The sequence below is a fragment of the Sminthopsis crassicaudata genome, chromosome 5, assembly GCF_048593235.1.
Source record: "Sminthopsis crassicaudata isolate SCR6 chromosome 5, ASM4859323v1, whole genome shotgun sequence".
NCBI classification, from domain to species: domain Eukaryota; kingdom Metazoa; phylum Chordata; class Mammalia; order Dasyuromorphia; family Dasyuridae; genus Sminthopsis; species Sminthopsis crassicaudata.
The window spans coordinates 146,899,348-146,926,586 of NC_133621.1; the positions used below are offsets into that span (position 1 = coordinate 146,899,348).

Consider the following 27,239-nt stretch of genomic DNA (forward strand, 5'->3'; position numbering starts at 1 on the left):
TCTCTCTCTCTCTCTCTCTCTCTCTCTCTCTCAATCTTGCTCAGGCTAGAAAGGCAGCTCACTTATGGGTCTGATCCCAGAACTGATGAGCATGGAAACTTTGATTGGCTTCTTATCCAATCTAGGCTGATTTGTCACTCTTTATGTATCCTAAGAATCCTCTGGTCTTGAGGACTGACCATATTGTTACCAGATTTGTGTGGTCGCCCAGTCAGCTATAGGTATTTCAGAACTTCCAGTTCAAGTGATCCACCATCCTCTCTCTTCCCAAAAATCAGAGAGTAGGCATGTGCCACAATGCCCAAGTTGTACTTAATCCCTACACTTCCAAAAAAATTCAAATTAAAACCAAAAATGTCTTTTCCCAAATTTATATGATGAAAAAGCTCCAAGATGAATTGTGATTCCAAGGTTTCTATAAGTCTCTTATGGTACCACAAATAACATATACTGACTATATGATTCTATACTTATTTCTTATAGGCTGTTGGCAAACATTTTATTGTTGCTAACATTTTTACATTACCTTTGAGAAATCAGAAACATTCATGGTATGACCCTTTCATGACTATTACCCTAAAGTCATAGGAGGCCATACAACCCAGTTTCTAGATTAAAAAGGAAATGACTTTTTTTTTTCCCAAAATGTTCCCAGCTGGTTAACCTCCTTCAGGGATTTGGCTGAGATTTCATAAGTCAATGATTATAGTAGAAATAATAGCAGTCCCAAAGTGACAGTATAATTGCAGAATTTAAAAAAATCTCTCTGGAAGACTAGAGAATATCATCTATTTGACAGGAGGAGGGAAAATGACAAGAAAGCTGCAATTCAATCTCCTACCTAGATTAAGAAAAGTAATATCCTTTATTGATTGATACTCCAGTGTCCCAAGATCAACAGTGAAGGTCTTGCTATACCCTAAGGAAATAAAATATGAGACTATTTATGCAATATAGAAGAGATTATAATATATTAAAACCACATAAAAGATACCATTGCATAAAAAACTGTAAGCATTTTGTAAAATATAATACAGGGTAGAGCAATGGTATTTTAACCCTATAACTCTATATCATCCACTAAAACCCAGCAATACATTCAGTTTGTCCTCTGAGTATATCTGTAAGTGTTATAGCAATCTCAAAAGTCTTATCTCCTACTTAGCATTACTGTAGGTTTTAGAGAATAAATTTGGGAGGGATCAGATATACCTATGGCAACCATAAATCCTGCATTTTCTAAGAAACTTTTAAAAGAAAACTTTTTTTTAAGAAAGAGAAGTTAGTTTTATCAAAGTTTCACAAAAAGAACTATTTTTTTGTTAGGCCATTTCCATGACTTGGAGGACATGTATATTTATTCCATTGTTCACTGCCATCAACAGCTGATTCTTGATCAATAAGACCCTATAAAACTGTTCTCTTCTTCCCCCTAAGGTCTCACTTCTAGATTGAGAAAATGCTGGAATATGTCAGGCCATTTACATAAATCACAACAATGCTGAGTTTATTAAGTTTTATTCTCCATTTTTCTTACCCTGACATTTCAGGTGATTCCCTCTTTTGGTTTCAAATTTTAAAATGTGATTAAGTTATTGAAAACTTTTTCCCATAGATCCAAACCATAAAAAGTAAAGACACTTATTTTGTATTTTAAATTTATTGTTACCAGATTTGTGTGGTCCTAATTTACTTTTACTCTCCTATTATGGAAATATTTTTTCTATCATAGAAAACTGAGTAAGATGCAGAATGGCTGAATCCAATGCAACCAAAAAAATTTACCAAGATATACTCCCAAATTATTTTATTTCAACCCATCATTAGTCAGCCATAGCCCAACCTACGTACAAACTATATAAATTTGTAACATTCCTCAGCATTGATTTCCCTCTAAATTGATAGTTAATAACTAGAAAGACACTTATCTGCTAAATCAATCCAGTGAATACATTTTTGGACTACATTTTAAAATGTTCTTAATTTATTGATTTTTGTGCCACAAATTTCCAATCTGTGAGATAAAATAAATTGACCAATTGACCTATTATATAGTAGATGATGAAAGAATTAACTTTTAATTATAGGAGCTAAGAACTAGCTCTGCAATTTCATTGATAAAGAGAACTTCCAAGTGAGAACATTCTTCTAATACAGAGCAGCACCTTCTCTGAAACTTATAGCCTAAAGTACAGGAATTAGAATAAGGAAGTTGTTGTTCAGTCATTTTCAGTCATGCCTGACTCTGTGACCCTATTTGAGATTTTCTTGGCAAAGATACAGGAGGGATTTTCCATTTCCTTTCCAGATCATTTTACATATGAGAAAAGTTTAGCAAATGGTGAAGTGACTTGCCTGGGGTCACACAGCTAGTGGCTGAGGTTGGATTTGAACTCAGGAAAATAATTCTACCCACTATCTCACTGCTCTAGCCACTGAACCACTTAGCTACCCACACAGTACTTAACCATAAGGGAGTAAATATTAATAAATGTGTACTCTCATTCTGAGTAACAATAAGGCTATTAGCATGATTGGAAGACCAAGATCTGAAGAAACATTCCAATCCAAAAAAATTATGCAAAATCATAGGATCATTAATAATAACCAAATATTTATTTTTATTGTACTTCAGAGAACAGTTATTCATTATTATGAAAACTACCAACACCAAGAAACTAGAAAACATTGGAAAGACTAAAAAAAATTATTATAATGAAACTTTTTCCATATAGCTCCAAGTTTCTGCTACAATTTTGGAAAAATAACCAAATCAAAGTAAAAAATCCAAGAACAAACTTGCATTCTACAGAACAACACCTTGCTCTCCTAGGTAATAGGAAAGTAATTTTACTTCCACCAGTTCCACTTTTCTCAGGAATGTTGTGAAAATATAAACCTTAACATGTTACACAAGTATCAATGATTATTATTATCATTATCTTGTGTTTTCCTCCCTCAAAACCCCTTCTCATATTTCCCCCCCTCCATTCCAAAATGCCTATTTTTATTCCAAATATACTGTACAAGGCCTTTTATGAATAGTCACTTCTTCCATGAAGGTTTTTCTAATCTACCATCCCCTCCAGTCTCTCATAAAACTGGAAATTATCTTTCCTTCACTTCTCAAAGTTCAATGCCTTCTTTTACATTTAAAATGTCATTAACATGAAGTTAATAGTGTTATATTTATCCATGTATATGTCATTACCCTTTGCCAGAATGAGTTAGATAGGGGCAGAGTACAGACCTGGAATCTGGTTAAACTGAGTTCAAATCCAACCTCAGACACTTACTAGCTCTGTCACTTAGGCTCTGTCATGCTCAGTTTCCTGGAAAACTGGAATAATAATGGCTATCTACCACACAAGGTTTTCTTGAAGATCAAATGAGATGATATTTGTAATGTGCTAAGCATAGTATTTGGCACATAGTAGGTTTTTAATAATTTTATTTGTAAACCAATCCTTTGAGGGAATCTAATTTATTTTGGTGTTTCTTTTAGTCTTAAGCAATGTGTTGCATAGTAGGTATTTAACTTATTCAACAAATATCCAATAAATTACCTTTATGGAGATAAAACACTAAATATGTAACTTGCTCCTGCACATCCGATTTCTTGTTGTAACACACACACAAACTTCCTAGAAAGGAAACAGTAGACAATGATATTACAAAGAGATTTGTATCCTAAAGAATACACAGTTAATCAAAATTACTTGAAATAATGCTTTTCTAGATGTTCTCTTAGTCTATAGACAAATACTCTTTTGTTACACTGACCATCTCTAATCTGGACAGAAAAGATCAGTTAAATAAGCTGTAGCTGGAAAGAAGCTAACAGACATACAGTGCAGGGTGGGTTGAGTCAGCTGGAGTCAGCTTGCAAGAACTGATGATTAAATTTTCATTGTAAGCATTTACACCTGGGAAATAGGCATATGCTACATATCAAAGCTTAATTTCTTGTTTTGTTAATTTCCAAACTTAAGGGAAGTGATGAAGAAAATGTTAATAATGCAGATTAGATTTTAAAATGTATCATGTATACTTTTTTTGAGGACTGATTTTTAAATGTTTACCAGCACACTATTGCATACAATATACAAATCCAATTATTTTGATGAATATTAAGCTAGTTGATGGGCTTTAAATATAGTTTATAGTTTTATATATGACTACCTCAGATTTATTTTCATATTATTTGTGCTATATCCATGATTAGACTGCATAATGACTGAGTTCATGTTTTTCCATTTCCTCTAACTTTCCACAGAGCCTTGAATAATCTTCATGAAAAGAGTGCACTCAGAAAATATAGTGAATTGACACATGATTTTTTTCAAATCCTAGGAATAATATAAATCTATTCTAAGTCTGAGAAACAAAAAGATTAATCTGCACTATCTGCTTCCATAACAAAACTCATTAATCTTACTGGGAGTTTTTTCTGTTTTTTTATTTTTTCCTTTAAAAAAAATTCCACAGACTGAATGCCTCATCTAACAACTGAGGCTTTTGTTCTCTCTTTATAAGCAGATTTGACTTGAGTTATATTTCTGTACTTCATTTTAACCAGAACACTTACTATTCCAAGTTAATATTCTGTATTTTAAAGTTACATTTGCACTCATAGGCCCTATGCAATTGAAAGAAGTAAAATGCTTCTACTCTTTCTGGTCTGGTCACCAAAGTAACTTGAAGGCTTCCAAACCATTGCCCAAAGAGAAATGCCTTCAGAAGAGTGCATGAAAAAAAAAAAAAGATACTCATTAAGAACATTTTAAACTTGTATAACAAATCAATGGTTAAATAATAGAAGTAAAATTGCATCAATTCTGATAAATGATACATAAAACAGTATTTAGAGACATTTCATCATCTGTAAAATAACAGACTAAGAAAAAGGATCATATACCTCTTAGTTGGAAGAAACCTCAGAAGCTACCTAATCCAACCCATGCGTGAAAGGGAACTGACTCAACAAAACCCCAACAAAAGATCCTATAAGTTTTGTTTGAAGACCTCGCTAAAAAAAAAAAAATCTGGCTCCAATACTGCCCAAGGCTGTCCATTATAGCTCTAATTGTTAGAAAGCTTTTTATCCTGCTTCTATCCTCTGGGATAGTCTGCACATTTTCCATATGGTAACTCTTCAAATAATTTAAGATCCTTCATCTCTACTCAAGGTTAAATATCCAATCTAACCAGTCCTTTTAGCGTCTCAAGCCTCTTCACCATCCTAATAACATTCTTGTGGACACTATACAGATTGTTAATGCACTTCCTAAAATATAGTTCCCAGAACTGAACATGATGCTCCAGTCGTGTTTGGATCAGGGTAAGTTACGTGAAACTATTGCTTCCTGTGTTCTGAATACTATGCCTCTCAACGCAACTTAAGAAATTTTTTTTATTTTTATTTTGTTTTGTTTTTACTGTCATGTCACTTGGCTGACATATCAATCTTATAAACTACTAAAACCCCCTGATCTTTTTCACATAAGTTGTCATCCAGCCACAACTCTTGTTCTTGTGCAATTGATTTTTTTTAACTCAAACACAGAACTCTGTATCCCCCTCCAGTAAATTTTATCTTATTAGATTTAGCCAATTATTCTGGACTATTAAGAACTTTCTGGATCTTCATTCTGTTGCCCAGTGTGAGCTATTCTCCTCTTTGTGTCATTTTAAAATCTGATAAGAACATTAAAAATGTAGTTGAAAGAGTGTAGAAAGCCAAAGTTAGACCTTTCACCTTCAAATCCTTAATCCATGAATTTGCTACCTACTCTCTTCATATTTTATTTCAGAACTTAGGCTTTATACACATTGTGACCATCAAACCTATTTTTGAGCTTTGCCTCGGATTCTACTCAATAGTTGCTGCCATATTCTACCATGCCCTGCCTCCATCCAAGGAACCCAAAGAGAGGAATGCTTCATATTTCTAATTCTTCACCAATAACATATAATGCCTAAGTCCGTAGACCATATATATTACATTGAGGTATAAGAAAGAGAAGACAGAAAAAAGAAATGACATCCAAATACCCTTTCCTCAATCATTATGTCAAAACACATATTTAAGTTATGTTCCTGTTTACAGTATGGTAATTATACCAATGCATTGGACTCTCCAACTAATTCAGAATTTATGCAAGGCTTTCTTTTGCAAAGTTCTCATTTATTCTCACAAACTGTTATTCCTGTCACCATTACTCTAAGGCAGATCAGAAATTTGGAGTGATGCTAAAATATGGCAGAAGGAAAATATGCCCAGTGAAAATACCTTGAGGCTAATTTTAAGCATTAAATAGATCTGGATCCATTGAGTAGGACACAATCTATTCCAATTAACATTTATTTTACACTGACTAGATATAAGACACTGAGGAAACAAAGACAAAATAAAAACTTGTTCCCTCTCCCAAAAAGTATGTATTCAACTCAGGATACAACATGTACACAGAGAAGTATTACCAGGATAATTTGAAAGGGAAAGAACATTAACAGCTGCAGGGAAGACGATGCTTATCACAACCACAACCAATGTAACACTGGTGTAATTACCATACTGTGAACAGGAACATGATTCAAATATCTGTACTGACTTAATGACTAAAACAAATGGTATTTGGACACCCCAAATCACAAAACAATGGCTACTGCAGGGGGAACTGGAATGGTCAATTATGTTAATCTACCATAAATTCACTATTCATGAAAAAGTTGATGCAGGGAGAGAAATAATTTGAGAGGCAAAGCTTCTTGATGAATCCCTTGTACCTTGTGAATGTGCTATAAATTTCCATTGATGAGGCTGATCATGAAAGAATATCAAAACCAGCTGGCTCACAAGGAATAATTTTTTGCCAGTAAGAACTTATAATATTAATTTTTCATAGGATATTATTATTTGGAATAATTATAATGTTACATAAAAACACCAAAATGCAAATGTAATTTCTTACCCAGGAACCAAAGAACCAATTTTATAAATTTTGTGAAAGTGATGTAGGATTGGGGTTTTTTTCTATCCATCCCTCTCCAATAGAAAGTGCCACAAAAGGGATTTAGTCAGCAGATTATTAGCTATTAAAATAGACTCAGTTCTTAACTAAAATTCAATTTAGAGCTAAATACTTTAGAGGAAAGGAATGAGAGTTTCCTCCCTTCTGTGACTAGGGAATTTATATTCATTCATGTGCATGCAGAGAAGAATTAAGCTTATTATTGTGTGGATAACTACACTGGGCTTGGATATGATAGACCAGACCACCTGTTTTATTCCATCCCTCTCCAATTCTACATCTCTCAGGAAGTGATTTTTTAAGCACATACACAAAACAGGTCATTTGAAAAGGCCTTCTGTGGACCTCTGAACTGACAACTCATCATTTAGTTCCCTTGGTCGGAAAACAAAAGTGGATTCTCAGAAGTGCTTGATCTTAGCCAATCTGGAAGCATCCCATTTGACATAGGCAGCATTCTGTCTCCAGGGTTGGCCATGGAAAACAGGGCACATTTTCTTCTTTCACAGACACTGATGAGAGGAAAAATCAGACTCATTCACAACTCATGCCATCTAAACTTATCAAGTATTTTACTCAATATGATATAGCATATAGTAGCCCATTTATAAAATCATGCAGTAAACAGTGAAAATAGAAAAAGTGAATCAGAAAGTACCACCTCTGAATTCAACAAAGAAAGAAGAATAAACACAGCACAGAGGTTATTTTTAAAAGAACCACAGAAAGCAGTTTTACTCCACACACTGCTGAAAGGCAGGTGGTAAACTATCTAAATAAGGAACACTGAGGACAGCTAAGGGACTCAACTATTTATTCTTTGAAAATACAGCTTTTAAGAAGATGCCTTTGAGATAGGCTCTCTTCTTTCTCATATTTCCCTTACCATATACATCTAAAAAAAATTATTTAGCTTTCCAACCTTAGGCTAGAAGAATCTAAATAATAACTATTCAAAATGTATGTGCTGATATCTGTCATATATTGAGTTTCAATTATGGCATGTGGAAAGGTTGAAAAAAATTGCCCCATAACAAGAATACTTCCCAACAATGCAATTGTCTCATGTGCTCTTTTGACAAACTGAAGTTTCTAACAACTGAATTGAATATCCAACACTTTACAAGGAATGAATCAAGGAAAAAAATTCAACAAACATTGACTATGCTACAAAGCACAGTCCTTATCTCTGGATAAGGATAAGAGAAAAGCAAGATAGTCCCTGAATTTAAGGACCTCCCATTCTAATGCATGCAGAAGGATTCATTTGCAAGACAAAATGGTATACCCAATGGTAATGCATCTTCCATTGATAAAATTATATTCTTTTCTGGTTTTGAGGTCTTTAACAGCATAAAGGATTTTGGTGGCAAAATCCTTCTTTTTGGAGTCTTTAGTAGGGATGGTTGTTGAATAGGTGGAAATTATGGCTCTTAGGCAGCTGTCAAGTCTCATTTCCACAAAGCTTGCTCCCTAGACAATGACTAGATGGATTGGGACAATATTTGAGCCGGTGACCTGAGGAGTATTATTGCCAGAGTTCTTGCATTTACCAGTTGATGTTCATAACCACTTGATACCCATCTCTAAAAGGGTTATTCCCCCAGAGAATGGCTACAGAGGCTGGCTTGGACTTAGTTCTAGTGACTTTTAGGGAAGTAAATGGAGGAAGGGGCAATGTTGCTAATACAACCAACAATTTGCAGTAATGTTTTTAAGAATCTTCATGTAAGTCTTACTTTGTTGAATTATCATACTTAGCATATGTCCTTGAAGATAAAGGCAATGAAATACAAACTCTAGAATATCCTGCCAGGATGGAAAGGCAGCAGGAACAAACTTGATGAAAGACTATATATCTGTTGTCCGAATCAAACTATCTAAATTTTGAGAGGCTCAACAATGGGTTAGCTACAAGGTAATTTCTTGGGGGAAAGGAGCAACAGAAATTTTCAAAGACTTAATTATAAAAGGATTCTGAGTAGGACCAGGAGATCGTTGTATACTTCAACAACAGTACTATATGATGATCAATTCTGATGGACATGGCCCTCTTCAATAATGAGATGAGTCAAATCAGTTCCAATAGAGCAGTAATGTACTGAACCAGCTATATCCAGTGAAAGAACTCTGGGAGATGACTATGAACCACTATATAGAATTTCCAATCCCTCTATTTTTGTCTGCCTGCATTTTGGATTTCCTTCACAGGCTAATTGTACACTATTTCAAAGTCCGATTCTGTTTGTACAGCAAAACAACTGTTTGGACATGTATACATATATTGTATTTAATTTATACTTTAACATATTTAACATGTATTGGTCAACCTGCCATCTGGGGGGAGGGGAAAAATTAGAACAAAAGTTTTGGCAATTATTAATGTTGTAAAATTACCCATGCATATATCTGGTAAATAAAAACTATTAAAATAAAAAAAAAAGAAAGGATTCTAAGATTGATGTCACTGGAGGGAGAAACCATATTGATAAAATTTCAGATCTTTAACAATTAAAGAAATGTCTCAGAAAGCTTTAGAGCACTATTTATTAAATATTTATTCCATCTAACCTCTATCTAACATTGACACCAGTATAAAGACCTAATACATTGTGACAGACTTTCAGGATTGGAAGAAACCTCAGAGGCCATCTACTCCAACTTCTACCTGATCATAAATCTATGAGATAATGTATATAAAGTGCTTTAAATGTTATATAACTTAGAAACTAACATTTATGTAATATCTATTTGCTAGAGTATTTCTCTACAATGTTACTGACAAGGGGCTGTTGGGTTTTTATTTGAAGGCCTACCTCTTTCTTGAGGTAGCCCATTGACATTTGGACAGCTCTGATTTTTAGGAAGTGTTTCCTTGTGTCAAACTTAAATATGCCTTTTTATAACTTCTTTTCTTTGTCTCTAATTCTGCCCAAGCAGAATTCATCAAATCCTTTTTCTCAGACAGTTATTTGGAAACAATTTTTATATTTCCTGCATGCTATGTTTTCTCCAGGCTTACATTCCTTACTTCTATTGCCAAACATCATGTGGCAAGACTTCACTATTCTTTTTAAAAGCATTTCAAAATGCCCCCTAAGTTACCTATCTCTTTCCTAAAAGTTTGACTCCCAGAAATGAATACAACTGTGGACTTTTTTAAGGTAGTCTACCATAATATTAGCTTTTTTGGCTGTTGCATTATTCTTTTGATTCATCTTGAGTGTGTGCCCACAAAATCAGTTGGATTTTCTCAAAAAGTAATATTGACCCAAAGCTTCTCCTTTTTGTACTTGTAAAAATTGATATCTTTTATAAAAAATGTAACACTTTGCATTTCTTCCTATTAGATTTTGTCTTGTTAGATTCAGCCCAATATCCTAACCTATGTTCCATAGGAATTACATGTTCCATGTAATTCCCAAGTCTGTCATCCAACATGTTTTATCTTTCTCTAAACTTTGAGCTATTAAATGAATATATCATTGATGCTTTTTCTTCTATCACTGATAAAACTATTAAATAACATAGAATCCAACATGTCTACTAGAGACCTTTGATCCTTGCAAAGCTTATGAAATTCTAATGATGGTTCACTTCCATTTAAGGACAATACATTTGTCTTATAGAAAGTTATTTTTGGAAATATAGCTGTGATCTCATTGATTTGAAACTTCTTTCCAGTGATACATATTATAACCCATTTACACCTGCATCCCTGAACAAGAGGAATCCTACCCAATAAGTTGGGTGAGGGAGGACATAATGGTATTCTCTCTCCTGACATTTAAAAGAAAACCAAAGAACACTTGGACAATTCATCTTTTATCACCATTGACTAGTTAGGACATTTTCTTCAAGTTGAAAATACTAAATATTTTGAAAAACACAAGTCAGTGTATGGGATTACCTGTCATCGGGGGGAGGGAGTGGAGGGAGGGAGGGAGGGGATAATTTGGAAAAATGAATAAAATTTAAAAAAAGAAGAAGAATCATAAAAAAAAAAAAGAAAAAGAAAAACACAAGTCAGAAATGTGACAATTTTTAGAGAACTCTAGCATACATATTTTATGGTGACTAACAAAAGCAAAGGTAAAGATAAACTTGGTTCTACCTGTGTGACTTGTAAAAACACGTAGATTCAGATCTTTGGATAACACTTTTTGGTTTTGAGAGTCTTCATACCCAAAATTCACAAGCCTAAAACAAACAAACAAAAAGGAACAGAAAACATCGCAAATAGTTTTACAAAATATGCTGTGTTCCTTCCTGCAAGTTATGGTTATTCACTGAACTAGAACAGAGATAGGCACAGTAGAAAGAAATCAGAGACCCTGAATTCTAGAGTTCATCCATAAATAATCTCTGTGACCATTGTGGGCAAATCACTTAATATCTCTGAGCTTTGGTTTTCCCACACTCACATATGAAATAAGGTGGTAGGAAGAGATTATCCCTCAGGTCTATTCTAAATATCACTCATTCATCTATCACTGGCTCATTCTAGCTGTATCACTTTCTTCATGTTAAGCATCCCTGAAAACTCAACATAAACTGCTCTGATTAACCTATGGTAATGTGCATAAAAAGAAAAGATAAAAGAGAACATTTATTAAATGCCTTTTATATGCCAGGCTAAGCACTTTATAAATATTATTGAGGCAAGAGAGAAGAACTGATTTGTCGAAGATCACATAACTAGTAAAAATATGAGGCCACATTTGACCTCAGATCATCCTGATCCCCAACCCAGCACTATTCATGTAAGTTATGTAACTATCTCATAGGAACTAGAAGAATTGGTTTCATTTTAGAATTTAAAGAAGACAACCAGTGATAATTTCTTCATAGTAGTTTGTCGATCAGTGAAAACATTTATGCTAAATTACCCCAGATACTTTTTTTAAATACTTCACTCCTTTCCAGACACAATATGCTGTCTTTAATTATTCAGAAACAAGATTATAACCTTCTCACTTCATAAGGAAAATTATGGGTTGGTTTTTCACTTTTGATTTTTTTGGGAATCTATTGGATTACCATCTAGGGGAAGGGGTTGGGAAGTATGTGTGTGTGTGTGTGTGGGGGGGGGAATTGGAACACAAGTTTTTGCAAGGGCTAATGATGAAAAATTATCCATGAATATGTTCTAAAAATAAAGTTTTAATTAAAATTTTTAATGTTCCCCCAAAATAGTGAATAACACTATGGGGTTTATAACAAAGGAAAATTTTCTCCCTCAAAGAAGTATCATAAAGGTTTCTGGGTAGTCCTCCCTGTACTCCTAACTCTGTCCTTTTTTTTTTTTTTTTTTTTTTTTTTTTTCCCCAAGATCTGGGTCAATAATAGTGGATGGGTGGGAATGTTGACTTTCAGCATGAAATCATTTCATTTGCATAGCACTTCCTTTTATTAACAATAGTCAATTGTCTGTGAGTTAATACTCTATGACTTCTCAAAAAAGAAGATAAATTTTACAATGGAAATAGCATTTCTAAAAGAGAACATAGGTAACACTAATTAATTCCAGAGAAAATAGCACTTTATTGCCAAACAGACATCTGAGCCACAAAAAATTTAGATTGCCATTTTTTTATCTAAAGGCAAAAGTACTTTTATGATTTTTTTTTTTGTGGTAGGTGTTGTTAAATACAAATAATAGTGGTATTTCTCTTCTCACCCTAAAATAAAAATTGAACACGGCAATAATGTAATGAGGTCAGTATGCTAAGAAAAAAGAAGAGAGAAATTATTTTCATGTTCTGACTGAAGCAGAACTGAAAATTTTCATGTGGTTTTAAAAAAAAACGTACTACTAGCAAAATGTAATATATGATTCTAATTCAAGGTGATGGTTCTAGTATGTTTAGATATCCTTGTGTGAATTCTTGCAGATGCCTATCATGTCTCTTTCCATCACATGTACATTCATGCTATTCTATCTTTTGGATAAAAAAGTAGATGAAAAAAATGAATAAGAGCTAGAAGAGGCATTTCTGTGCTCTAGGCAAGTTTGGAAAATTGCACACATACATGCACACAATGTTGGTGCCTAAAGTCAGACTTTATTGTAACACATACAATTTGACTTTTCACAAAATTAATACCTATATGATGAGTAGCATTCCTGATATTAAAAACATGGCATTCTCTGCTGTGCTCTCTGCATACATTTACCCCCCTACTATCTCAGCTCTGTTCAGAAGCTAAAATGTCCAGGGGAACATACGCTTGGACACTTATGAGGTTAGTTTTGTTCCTTTGTTTTAAACATGACATTCCTTTTTTTTTTTTCTAATGTTTGCACGTAATTTTTTTTGCATTGTGATCTGAAAAAAATACATTTACTATTTCTGCCTTTCTGTATTTAATTTTCAGGTTTTTATGCTCTAATACATGGTCAATTTTTGTATAGGTTCCATGTGAATCCATTTTAACTTTATCTTGGTATAAGTAAATGTTTGACACCAGATTTCAACCAAGGTCTTCCTGACATTTGGTCCATTGCCCTATCTACTGCTTTTTTTTTTTATTAATTTTATAATTATAACATTTTTTGACAGTACATATGCATAGGTAATTTTTTACAACATTATCCCTTGTACTCCCTTCTGTTCCGAATTTTCCCCTCCTTCCCTTCACCTCCTCCCCTAGATGGCAGGCATTCCCATACATATTAAATATAAACATGACATTCCTTAATTGAAAATCAAAAACCTTCTGGAGAGCAAAGAATGAATGCTGACTCTCTCCTAAAAGCAGAGAAAAGAGGGGCAATGTGGCATTTTTACTTAATAATTTTCTTTTGTTACAAAGCCAATCAAAAGGGGAAGATTTAAAGAAATTGCTATTATATAAAATCTAAAGGCATCAATAAAACTTTAAAAAATTATATCTTACTTCTATTTGGTAATCAGGATCAATAAGAAGCTTTTCCTTCTATCACAAGGAAAAAAAGAAACACCTCCATTATTCAAAATAAATGGAAATAGAATCAAAAAGATTGTAAATCAATGTGACTAACTTTATTTACAATTATGAACTTTGAGATCCACTCTCGGATAAAGTAGTTAATTTAACTACGGTCATAGTATAATAGAGAAGTAGATTTCCTCCACAAAGAAAACTTTTGCCTTCTTCCCTGTTCCACAGATATGTTTCAGGAAAATCCCATATTTGTGATAAGATATAAGTCAACACTTGTCACATGTCAACTGGGTGTTATGAAACTGCACTAAATATCACAGGGACTAAATAAACCATGACCCCTGTCCTTAAGTAGCCTTCTATATAAAGGGAAGGTAGGATCATGAATCATTTTGTCTATTTCTCTATTAAAAAATTCAAAAGTAATCCATGAACTACTTACGTTAATCTGGTGTCACCAAACGAAATGTCCAGGGGAACTTCAAACTTGAAAGTCAGGGGTAGGGGTTAGAAGGAAGCAAAAAAAAAAATTATATTAACAAAAGGAAAGGAAAATATAGTATCTTCAGACAATCTAGGCTATCTCTGTATCTTTGAGCAATTTGAGCTTAGTCATCGACATCACTTGGGATGATTCAAAAAAAGCTTGATCATAAAAACTCAGTTGAGTTTTTAAAAATGTATTATTTCTTTATAATCCTAATGTAGTTTTCATAGTAGGTTCATTTATATCTTTTAAGATCAGATTTGGCAAATCTTCTCTAGAAAATGAGCTCCTTTAAGGAATCCAAGGAAAGCTGTGGCCATATAAACTCATGAGAGTCCAATAGAGGAATAGGTAACAGCTGTAATGTATAATTCTGTGGCAATGTCAACATAGCTTTAGAATTGAATGGAATTAATAAAGAACATTTTAGCAAGTCTGTAAGTCACAATCAACTATTAAACTGCTATAAAACCCATGGAATACAGTCTCAATCAATAATTCAACTGTACTGTTGAGCAAGTGTTTGTTTCATGTGAAATAATGTTGCGTGATGTTTGAGCTAGTGATGAATTTTTTTCTGATTAATCAATACATGCTTACATGGTTCTCCTCCACCATTCTTACATCCCCAAATTATTCTGGGGGCAAATATGAAGATATTTAACTGCATAAAACTAACAACTATAGTCTAATGTCTTACTAATCCTACTTAGAAATCTGAGATACTGACTCCTCAAAGTACATTTCATTACTAACTTTTTCAATGTCTTTCTTTATCTAATACATGACCCTGCTTAGAAAGTTCTGAATGCTTAAATATTATTTTATAATTCCTCTGAAGGCATTATACCTCAAAAGGGTAATCGACTATACAAATTCACTTACAAGGAAAAATATATAAGTAAAGACTGAACTTACTATTAAATTAAAATTCTCATCAGCATAAAACTGGATGCATTTTAAGATACTTTCTGATTTCTAAAAAAAATAAAAAGTCAATTTATTATCAAAATTAATGAAGTAATACATAACAATACAGGTCACTGTTGAAAACTAAAGAGATAGACAACAGATATAACTAGAAAGAGAACATTTTTACCACTTTTTGACAAAACTACATCTCCAAATAATATAGCTTAAAAGTAATATTCATAAGGAATACAAACTTGTATATAGAAAAAAGAGAATGTCAACTAGATTCCTTTTTTTTTTTTACCTTCAGGACGAAATAGTACAATCTCTGTTCTGACATATCCCATTGGGCCCAAACAAAGTCCTCAACAATTCTGTCTCTTGGGAGCGGACCAGAATTTCTAATCACCTGATGGAGTAAAATGGGTTTTTAGACTTTATATAACTACTTTTAAAAAAGAAAAATAACTGGCATCAGCAAATAAGACTCCCATGGATGAAAATTGTTCTTAAATATTTAATTAATAAATTCTTCCAACCATTCTTTCAGATAGGGACTTCATCATCATTTGCATTTTCAGAGAAGCATCTAAGTTAGTCCATAGCCAGTGCAAAGCAACAGGTAATTCAGACATTGTAACCCTTCATGACCTGATGATGTCATCTCACTTTTGAAGGCAAAGGAGAGGCAGACAAACATGCCCAGAGTTACAGTCAAATACTTATCTGAAACAATACAGAATTACATAACAGGAAAGTACCAGACAGGTCATCTAGTTCAATCACTTCACTTTATAGATAAAAAACTGAGGCTAAGTGATTTTTTCCAAAGCCATTCATCCAAGGGGTTAGATGTGGAAGTAAGTTTCAGACTCAGGTATCCTTATTAACAAACCAGGGTTCCTTCTACTACCAGATGTTTCTCAAAGCCTGGTATCCCCAGAGATCTACAAGGTCAAAACAATTTTCATAATAATAATGAGACAATTAAATTTCTAATAGGGTAATTACTAATAAATAAATCTTATATAAACAAAAGTTTTTGAAAGGGGGGTATCCACAGTAAAGTTTAAAAGTTATAAAAGGGGGGGGGCAGCTAGATGGTGCAATGGTGAGAATACCGGCCCTCAAGTCAAGATTGAGTTGAAATCCAGCTTCAGACACTTAATATTTCCTAGCTGTGTGGCTCTGGGCAATTGCCTCAGGAAAAAAGTTATAAAAAGGTCCTGAGTCCAAAAAATTTGAGAATCACTATATTTACTATCCTGCAGTTAATTATAGCATTTCTATAATTGTCACCCCTCATCCCAATTTACCCATCAGGGTAAATCAAAGTAAGCTAATACTGAATCAGGTAGACCAAGAGTAGAAATAAAGGGACAACCAAGGTGGGGGAAGAGTTAACTTTTAGTTGCATTTTAAAATTAGGGTAAATTTCTCTTCAAGGGCTGATATGGGGGGGGATGGGATTTTGCCTATTTGAAATCCACTCTAACATGCTGCATCATTTAAGGATGATAGGAGACTAGTCTGCAGCCTGAAGACTGGTTTCCTCTCATCTCCTATGGATGGATCCTAGCTAATGCAGAGAGCATTCTGCAAGAGTCAAGCAGGCACTAGGAAAATTTGCCTGCCAGTCTTGAACAATTCAGGCTAATTTTCAAATCATCCATAATGGAAAGGATATGCAATTTAAAGTCAGGAGAAATCTGGGCTCAAATCCCCTTCCAATACTTTCTAGTTCGGTGCCAATTCAATCTTACTGTGATTCCATTTTCATATATGTAAAATATGTATAATAATATCTGTAGTATATATTTCACACACCTATTATGATTATCAAATGAGATATTATATGTAATGTATTTTGTAATCCTTAAAGCACTTTGTAAACATTAGCATTTCTTATATTATTAGTATCCTCATTTGGTCAAATCTATAAGTTTGTAGCAGATTTGAGGGAAATCATGGAATCTTAGATTAATGGTAGAAAGATTTTAAAAATCACTTGGTTCAACCCCTTCTTTTTTTTTTAACAGAGAAAGAAACTGAGATCTGGAGAAGGTAGACAGTTACAAAAGTAGAATTCAAATCCATGTTCATCGATTAACTCCAGCAACCTTTCTACAGCCTCGTGATAGCTTGTATCCCTTACAGATAAAAATATGACTGGATGATAAAATGCAGCTAAGTGACACAAGTAAATAAAGCACTGGACCTAAAATCAGGGACACCTGAGTTCAACTACTTCTCCTGACACTTACTGGCTATGTCACTTAAACCTCTGTCTGCCTCAGTTTACTCATCTGAAAAATGAGAATATTATCACCAACTTCTCAGGGTTTTGTGAGGAAAAAAAGAGAGAGAGAATCTTTGTAAAATACCTTGCAAATCTTAAAGCTTTATATAAATGTCAGCTATTATTGTCATCATCATCATCATTCTATAAAGTTATAGACAAAACATTATATTTATATCCCAATAGTATTACTCTGTCTTTTAAAAAAATGATAGGAATGAATTGTTTGCCAAAGAATTTTGAATCATGGAGGTAGAGAGGGTTGAAGTACTTACCACTCTATTTTCATCTTCCCTGAAGACTTGGATATGAAATTGTTCAATATCTTAAAAAATAAAAAAGGAAGCAAAATTCAATATTTATGACAAATAGAACTAAGACTTCCAGTTAATGATTTGGCACAGAAGCAGTTATAAACAAAGCCCTGTGGGAATACAGATTAAATGACAGAACACAAAGCAGTCCAACTCCAGATGGTGCCCTCACAATAAATGCTCAATTAAAAACAGTGCCCTTTTCCACCCCATGGTCTCTTTCAAGCCCTGCATTTACTCAGCACTGAAATGTCCATAATGCATAATGCTTTTAACTTTAGCTGTGCTTCTTTCTGAAGCACTAACCAATTACTCACACATCAACCTTCGGGAAAAAAAACAAAATATAACACTATAGTTCAGAATTCGGCTTCAATACACATATAAAACTAGACCACTCAAATTAACGTACCTTGGGGGAAAAAAAACCATTACACAAGATAATTGGAGGGTAGGGAGAAGAGAATTCTAACCTGCGGCAGTCTCATCAGGATAAAATCTTCACATAGCTTTAAAATAACTTTATGGACAATCACTTGCGTGTCACTGGACAAGTGAGATCACTACCACCTCTCCCTAAAGCATCCATGTGTGCACTTCTGGTCACCATGGGACTGAAGCAAAAGCTTGAGTATTGCTGCACACATACCCAAATCCCACACTGATCAGGAGAATTGGCTGCCTCCTGGCAACAGCTTTTATCCCTGACAACAGATTCAGTAAAGCCCATAGCATCAAATTGTGGAATATATTTGCCTATTTTGAAGAAGCATCTCCCAAATTTCACCTCTTCCCAAATGTAATTGAGTAGTTCACATCTACATGTGAGAAAACTTCAAAAGGATGAGGCAATCAAAAGTAGTTAGGAAAAGTCACCTCTGTGGGAAATTAGTTCTGCTATTAAATTTACATCAAAGGAATGGGCGCTATGTCTAGTTTTATAAGTCATTCAAATAAGCTTGGAAAGCTCAGAAAGTAGGTCATTTTTATTTGTAAGGCTTCATTAATATATGTACATTTTTTACCAAAATATCTACTAAATACTAACTGAAAAATAAATAGACACTTACATTTCTCTTCTGAAATCAGTAACAGATGGCTCTCTGGGAAAGGATTTCTTTCATCAATTGGGTAGAGAAACTGTAAAAAGCAAATTATTCAAAACCATAAGCAACTGCCTTACTAGCACAGATATTCCAAAAGTAGCATCTGATCAGTGTTCTGCCAGATACAGAACTTATTTAGGACCATGAAACATATTTAAAGAATATACATGCAAAACACAATGACTATATTGGGGAGAGAGGGAAGCTGAATCTGGTATAATAGAAAAAACTCCCCACTGATTTTTAAAGAATCAGAACATCCAGGTTTAATTCCCAGTACTGCTATTTTATGAACTATAAAAATGATCAATATTTAATAATTCAAAAAACATTTAATTCATTCATCTCTCTTGGCTCCAATTTTCTAAACTATAAAACCAGGGTACTGGACTAGATCATTTTTTCCAAGTTTAAATTTATTTATTTTAATACACATTGCTTTATGAATCATATTGGGAGAGAAAAATCAGAACAAAAGGGAAGAACCATGGAATAAATAAAAACAGAAAAAAGTGAATATAGCATGTGTTGATTTACATTCATTCAACCTCCACAGTTCTTTTTCTGGAGGCATATGGTATTTTCTGTCCAAAGCCTGGTGAGATGCTTTTGATCACTGAACCACTGAGAAGAACCAAGCCTTTCATAGCTGATCATTGCACATGCTTGCTGTTATTGTGTACAATGTGTTCTTGGTTCTACTTGTTTCTCTGAGCTTCAGTTCATGCAAATCTTTCCAGGCCTTTCTAAAATTAGCTTTTTCGTCATTTTTATAAAATAATAATATTCCATTATCTTCTTATACTACTTGCTCAGCCATTCTGCAATTGATGGGTGTCCACTCATTTTCCAATTCTTTGTTACCACAAAAAAAGCTGTTACAAATAAATACTTTTGCACATGTGGGTTGGACTAGATCACAACACTGAGATTCCCACTGAGTCTCCTTCCAGATCTAAATCCTAGGATATTATATTTATGCTGTTAGGCTCTACCTATATAGATACAGTGAATCTCTAATCAACCAAAGTGTGAATATCCTGAGTAATTTTTTTCTGAAGGTCAAACAAAATGCATTTCTTAAATAGATGATGAACAGCAAGAAAGCCAGTTTTGCTGTATTGTAGAATGCATGAAGAAGAGGAATGTATAATATGACTAAAGATAAACAAAAAACTAATACTATATTTTATGAGATTTGCTTAGACCTGGAAATACTTTCCTTCAAATTATTCTCCTTTCTGCTACTCTGATTTTTGAAGGAATACAGTAAAACTAGCAGAGTAAACTTATCTTTTTTGTGGAATATTTGTGGCCACATTGGTCTATTAGAGCATATATGAGAATGTCATCAGTTCAAAGATGCTATTATTAGGACCAATAACTCAAATTTTGTTGAGTTGCTTGGTGTTAAAACTTAAGTTTTAAAATGTTCAATAACACAAATTTCAATTACAGATTTAATTCAGGATTCTTAATATGTATATATTATAGGAGAAAGGAAAATAGTGATATGAGGTACCAGGGATAGGGGAGAAAGACTAGAGTAAGTTTCTCTAGAAATACCAAAAGAAATTAATCTTGTGCCCTAAATACAAGTTTGAATTGGACTCAGAAATATACATGTGACTTATCAGAGGAGGGCTTTCCGTTTTGAGATGTCAAGGAAGTTCCTTTTCCATCCACAGAGCAGAAAGAGCTGATTAATGAATGGATCTTTAAATGACCTGAAGCTCTTTTCCCTCTGCTCTCTCTTCATGAGAAGCAATATGTTCTTTCAAGAAACTTTCCATAACAGTTCTTTTCCCCTCATCCCAACTTGGCCATTCCCATGGGTAAAAAGAAAAAGGCTCATCTTGGAAGGCTGTTTCCTGGGGCCCTAAGCAGTGGAAGCCATCTTTGAGACCATTAAGTGGAAGTGACCAGCAAGTTTTTCTTTGGAGGAAAAAAATGAACATCAAAAATGGTTTAGTCCTAAATCCTAACCTAGATTTTCGAAAGGTATGGACTGGGATCTATTTGGACAATGCAGAGCCAAGGTGAAACAAGCAAACAAAGCCCCACAAAGAAAAGTATATACAAAATAACAGAAATTTTCAGAAGGAAAGAGGCTAAGAACCAAGGAGAATGAGGAATGGACTCCTATAGAAGCTAAACTCTGAACTGTGCATTCAAGAAAGCTAAGAATTTCTACAACATGGACATAAAAAAAAATCCAGATATGGGAAACCATTTGTGTAAAGATATAGGCAGAAGATAGAATGACAAGTAAGGGAACAAGGAATAGGCCAATTTGATTGGATAAAAGAGATGCCTCTTAAGCTTAACTGTTTCACTTTGTGAGTACAAAATAGAAACGCTGCATATAAAATTAGTGCATTTACATCTTTGATGCTACAGAAAAATGTTTTTATCAACCTTAATTGGAGTTTCATGCCTTTAGAATAAGATGATTGATTAGTGACAAATTAACTTACCTGTACCCAGATGCAGCTATCAACAGCCTTCAGGACCTTCACATTGTTAACTGGATGAATTTCAACCAACAAAGTCAAACACTTAGAGGCTACAACGAAATTAAGACATTAGGCAATTAAGATTTTTAAAAATATTATTGTTTCTTTCCCAAAAGCTAATGAAAGGAAAAATTGCTACAAACGCCTTTAAATTGAATACAAACTAAGGGAAATTCTGAAATCAACGTGAATTAAATTTATCTCCTACCCTTAATCTCACATTAGTAAAATGAAAGTCCCTGAAAAACCATTTTCAGAAAAACACACCAGAATATTGGTTTATACCACACAAACAAAATTCAGTTTCATGTGTGGACAGTAGCTGATGTGCTCCTTCCCACAATCCAAATAAACTTCTCATAATTCAGGAGCATCCAATAATGACAAAGGTCCATTGGAATTGAGGAGCAGACTTCAAAACCACTTGACAGCTTCCCCAAATGTGGCATGTCAATATGTAATTTACACATCCCAGAACACAGAAGTAGTTTTTCAAGAGAGGAAAGTGCAAACAAAGCCGTCCTTGATCAGCCCCAATCACAGGACATTGGAGAGGAGGAGGGATGGCAGTGGATAAATGCCCAGTTTTGCAAGAATTGTTTAGACTGTGATAAGGAATTACATTTGAAACAAAAGTTGATTCTCTGACAAATGTCATCTAGTTATCAGTTCCTCACATATTCACCTGGTAGATGAACAGACTTGATTAGTATCATTAGGTTGCTGAAAACATGATAAATCAACTGAATTAGCAGGTAAAGTTTCAGGAATAAGAGCCCAAAAAATGTTAAAGTAGAAATTAACAATACTTTAATAGCCCAAGTGGATTTAAAATATGGCAGCTTAGGGATTTCCACATTAATGAAATGAGTCAAAAGTCTCAGAAAAGCCATTTTCAGAGAAATTACACAAGGATCTTGGAGTTATATGACAAACAGAGCTCTGTTCTTCACCTGGCAGCAGCTAAACTATTTCACACAATTTAGTTCCATGGCAAACACTACAGGTAAACAAAAATAATGTGATTTTATGTGTGTGTATGAGATATCATACAATCTGGATTGTGCTCCAAATTGGTTTTTTCTCCAATAATGGAATATTTGCATTCACTGAGTTACTCTCTCTTCTAGCTGTACTAATCCCCTCCAACTATCACAATACATAATACACTATGTATTTAATAGACAATGTTTTTATATACAATATTACCAATGTTAAAATGAAATCTGTCACTATAGTACAAATACAAAACTATTTGGCTCGTACAAAGGAAGCTTTAGCCTATAATCTTGGCCACATTACTACATTATTTTAAGCATCTGTAAGTATTTTAAGGATACTCTCATAAGTCTTTAAAATTAAGGCTATTATCTTTCAAATCTCTTCTAGTTAAATACCCATATTTGACGAAGATTTCACCAAAATATAAAAATATACTAATGAAGCAGAATTTTATTTAGGAAAAGTTTTTATTAAAATTGGAGATGATCTTTTAGTGTACTGGAAATGTCATGGGGTAAAAAAGAATTGAATTCTAGTATCAACTCTCATTATTGTGGCAGTAAGTCAGTTCAAATGAGATAATATTTACAAAGCACTTAGTACAGCACTTGGCACATAGTAGGTGGTGCTATATAAATGTTTATTATTATTTTTGTTTCACATCACTTTTCTTGGCTTCAGTTTTTCATCTGTAAAAAAAAAAAAAAAGATTGGACTAGCTGATGTCTAAAGTCCTTTCCATTTCTAACATTCTATGCATCTATGAAATAAGTATGTGACACTGATTAAAAATGAACAATTCAGGGAATAAGGATGAGAGTGGGATACACTAGTAATTAAAGAAAACTTTACAGATAAACTAAATTTGGTTAGTGGGTGAATCAGTGGCAAAATAAAAGATAAAACATTCCCTGGATCCCTTGTAATCTGGTTTCTGTCTTTATCACACTTGAAACTGCTCATTGCAAGGTTACCAATGATTTTACCTTGAGACTAAGTTTGAATAATAGATGGATAGGTGGCGAGACAAAAGACTAAACATTCCTCAGTTCTTTGTAATCTAACTTCAGTCTTAACCACACTACTGAAACTGTCCTTTTCAAGAATACCAATAATATCTTAATTCCTAAATTTAGCAATTTCTTCTCCATCTTCAATCATCCTGATTTTATAACATTTGATGGGGTTGACAATCCCCCTTCTTGGAGGATCTCAATCTTTTTCTGTCTTGACTTTTAAGACTCCACATTCTTCTGGCTCTCCTACCACTTTCACTCTGTTTCCTTTGCTGACTCCCTTCCCTCTTCAGACATTCTTTTTTTACAAATCAATTAAGAGTAAATGACTTGCCCAGGGTCACATTTAGTAAGTGTTAAGTGTCTGAGGCTGGATTTGAACTCAGTCCTCGACTCCAGACCAATGCTTATAAATTCTTAAAGTGAGTATTTTCTAGTTCTATAGCATGTCTCTGATAATACTGTTTCTGGTATCTTCATTTATTTTTATAGATCCAAATGTTATTTCACACCAATGATTTCCAAATCTCTTTTGAGTTCCCGCCCCATATTTTCAACTATCTACATAATGCTCTGACTGAATATCTAATTAGTACCTCATCCTCAACATGTCTATAGCTGAGTTTATTTTCTATCCCTCCAATCTGCTTCTTATTTCTTTTTTTTTTTTTCTTTTTAAATTTTTTTTTTCGGCTAAAGCAATTGGGGTTAAGTGACTTGCCCAGGGTCACACAGCGAGGAAGTGTTAAGTGTCTGAGGTCAGATTTGTGCTCTATTTACTGTGCCATCTAGCTGCCCCCCCATCTTTAAAGCCCAACTCAAATCATTCTTCTTCCTCCATGCATCCTTCCTTGACTGCCTTCAGTCAGGAATGAACTTCCTCTTTCACTTATTCTCCATATAGCGGATGGTTTGTCACCTCTCTGGCATACTTGTCATGATACATTTTTCACTGAGTTTCTTGTTAAGCTCTAGGAAAACAGAAAACATGGAATCTAAATTTCAAAGCCTCTCACAGGGTAAGTTAGTACTCTTGCACTGATCAGGAACCTGATAAATGTGGGTTGAATTAAACTCTGGAATTCCAAGCAGAGGGAACAGCACAAAGGCTTGGGGGCAGTTCTAAGCTTGACATGGACAGGAACAATAAAGAGAAGGATGGAGAGGGAGCCTATGCTAGTATGGGAAGGAGAGGCAGATTCCATAGCATCTTGAAAGCTCAGTAGAAGAATTTTTGTTGTCACTCTTGAACCAAACTCCAACTCTTTGTGGTCTTTAGCATATGTTAGTTTTATCACTCATTTAGGATAAGCTTGTCCTGTTTTGTATTTGTGCTAATATCTTTCTATGTATATCCTCTCTCTCCAACCAGACTATGAAAGATCTGATTACAGAGACTATTTCTTATAACCAATGCCAGAAAAAAGAATTTGGGTAGCTAATTGTTTACCTTGTAATACATAGGAATTGATTTATCACAAAGCAAATATCTGTATGTATCCAGGAGGATAAAATTTAATGGCATTCAAAATGTGTGCATTTATTTTTTTTCTATTATAAAGTGATTTTTCCCCTGTCCTTCACCTCCTGTGAATAATATACTATATAGCTTCTTGCCTCACCTACCCATGGTCTTGACTCTTGTGGCCCTGTTATTTAGCTCATAGAAAGCACACTAAAAGTTTTTTAATGAATGTTGACAAAGGATAAGAATGCAAATTCTACTCTATTCTATTTCAAGCACTGTACTAACAGCTCTAAAGATAGAAAAAATGTCCTGAAGGAGCTCCATGGGGAGAGAAACTCCACAGATACCTAACAACTCTATCAGTGCTTCCTTTAGTTCTTTAAAGCTGTGTGTAACTAGCTATATCATCAAGGAGACAGCTAGATGAAACAGCAGATAGAACATTCTGTTCAAATCCAATTTCAGATATTCACCAGCTATTGATCTTAGGCAAATCTAAGGACAGAGCTTCGGTTTCATTTGAGAATAATAGTAATACCTACCTCACAAAGTTATTGGAAGGCTCAAATGAGGTAATATTTATAAAACTCTTAGCTTAGGGCCAAGCATATAGTAGGCACTTAATAAATATTTGTTCCCTTCCCCTCCCCATCAAGTCACATAAAAAAAGAAATTATGAATGCTGAGCATATATGAACAAAACCTCTCTCTGTGTGTGTCTGTCTGTCTGTCTGTCTCTCTCTATATCTACACATAGATATACATACATATATTTAATTCTATATAACAAATAAATATATAATATAAATATCATTTAATATCTAAACATAACATATATAAATAAAATATAAAATTTATAAATATTAAAAATTAAAGTGATATCTAAGTATAAATAAATTAACAAAGTAATATCATTCATCTAAGTAAGTATGGCATAGTGATAGGAGAGCCGACTTCAAAGCTAGAAAAATCTGAGTACAAGTTCAGCCTATGATATATACTGGCTGGGGACAAGTTACTTAACCTTTCAGTGTTCCAGGCAACTATAGTGATAAATTGTAAAGAAGATATTTGCTCCACTATAATGAATTCTCATCTAGGAGATTTCTTGCCCAGTGAAATCACAGGTACAGTCCCAATCTCAATTCCATAATAATTTCTATACTATATGGTAATTAAGTATAAATGAGTCATATAGTTTTTACAAAACCAAAAATATTTCACAAGCCAATTATCAGGAAAGAACGAAAAGGCCAAGGGGATAGGGCAAGAAGCTTCATTAAGACCCCTACGAGACCCTAATATTCTGACTTCTTCCTTTAGATGAAGACAGATAGTGCCCAGATATTACAGAAATTAAATTAAATTGCTAGAGAATGCTTCCCAGAGGTAGATCCAGGGTGATTTGCAAACTCAAGTTTTCATATTCCAAACTCAAGCTTTGCACAAATGTGTTTCATATCGTGAACAATTATTTGAGAAGTCAGATGAATAGTAAAGTCCAAAAAAAACAAAAAAGTGCTAAGGGCACTCATGGGAAGGAAAGAACATTGTGAGGTGCTAGACAAAGATTCACTGAGAAGCCTGGCCTTCAAAAATAGACAAGTATTTATTCAAGATTAGTTGAGCATTCACCATATATTTGGAATTATACAAAACTCAAATATCTCATGATTCTAGGACATTTCACTCTAAAAAAAATGAATAATACATGTTCAAAACTCTTGAAATTCTATGTATTTTGCAGATGTGCCCAGACCAACCTACCTTCTTTCTCATCCAAGGCCTGTTCCTGATTTTCTGGAGTTTAAAATCATGCTCCTAATACTGAATATCTTCCTCCTTCCCCATTCAAAAACCACTTTTCAGTTCCTTTTGAATACAGTCACTCATTAGAATGTAAGCTCTTTGAGGGCGGGGATTATTTTTTCTTTGGCTTGTATATTGTATCTCCTGTGCTTAGCACAGGGTTAGCCAATATTAAGCCCTTACCAAATGCTTCTTTTCTTTCCATGCAAGAACCTGAAAAAGACTGATCACTATTAAGAAATACAGGTTAAAAAAAAAAACTGTATTACCTGGTTGAAGTTCATTCCTTCTTTCCTTAGCTGACTGTATAAAACTGACAGCTAATGGGAGAAAAGCAGAAAGTTTTATT

At 33.9% G+C, this 27,239-nt stretch overlaps 1 protein-coding gene across 5 annotated transcripts in view; it reads right to left on the minus strand.

Moving 5' to 3' along the window:
• The window catches only part of GSAP (gamma-secretase activating protein), a 102,383-nt gene that overhangs the window by 51,863 nt on the left and 23,281 nt on the right, over positions 1-27,239 (minus strand). For 3 of the 5 annotated variants that reach the window (XR_012482418.1, XM_074268462.1, XM_074268460.1), the window contains exons 5-14: positions 27,160-27,210; positions 21,557-21,645; positions 19,044-19,113; positions 17,935-17,984; positions 15,665-15,769; positions 15,367-15,426; positions 14,404-14,447; positions 11,149-11,234; positions 3,567-3,644; positions 842-919 (exon numbers count right to left, since the gene is read on the minus strand). Coding sequence is in view for 4 of the 5 variants with exons in the window: in XM_074268462.1 (XP_074124563.1) it covers positions 842-919; positions 3,567-3,644; positions 11,149-11,234; positions 14,404-14,447; positions 15,367-15,426; positions 15,665-15,769; positions 17,935-17,984; positions 19,044-19,113; positions 21,557-21,645; positions 27,160-27,210 (711 nt within the window). In the remaining variant the exon portion in view is untranslated. The remainder of the gene's footprint in view (positions 1-841; positions 920-3,566; positions 3,645-11,148; positions 11,235-14,403; positions 14,448-15,366; positions 15,427-15,664; positions 15,770-17,934; positions 17,985-19,043; positions 19,114-21,556; positions 21,646-27,159; positions 27,211-27,239) is intronic. The other 2 variants (XM_074268459.1, XM_074268461.1) reach the window with 2 other exon arrangements.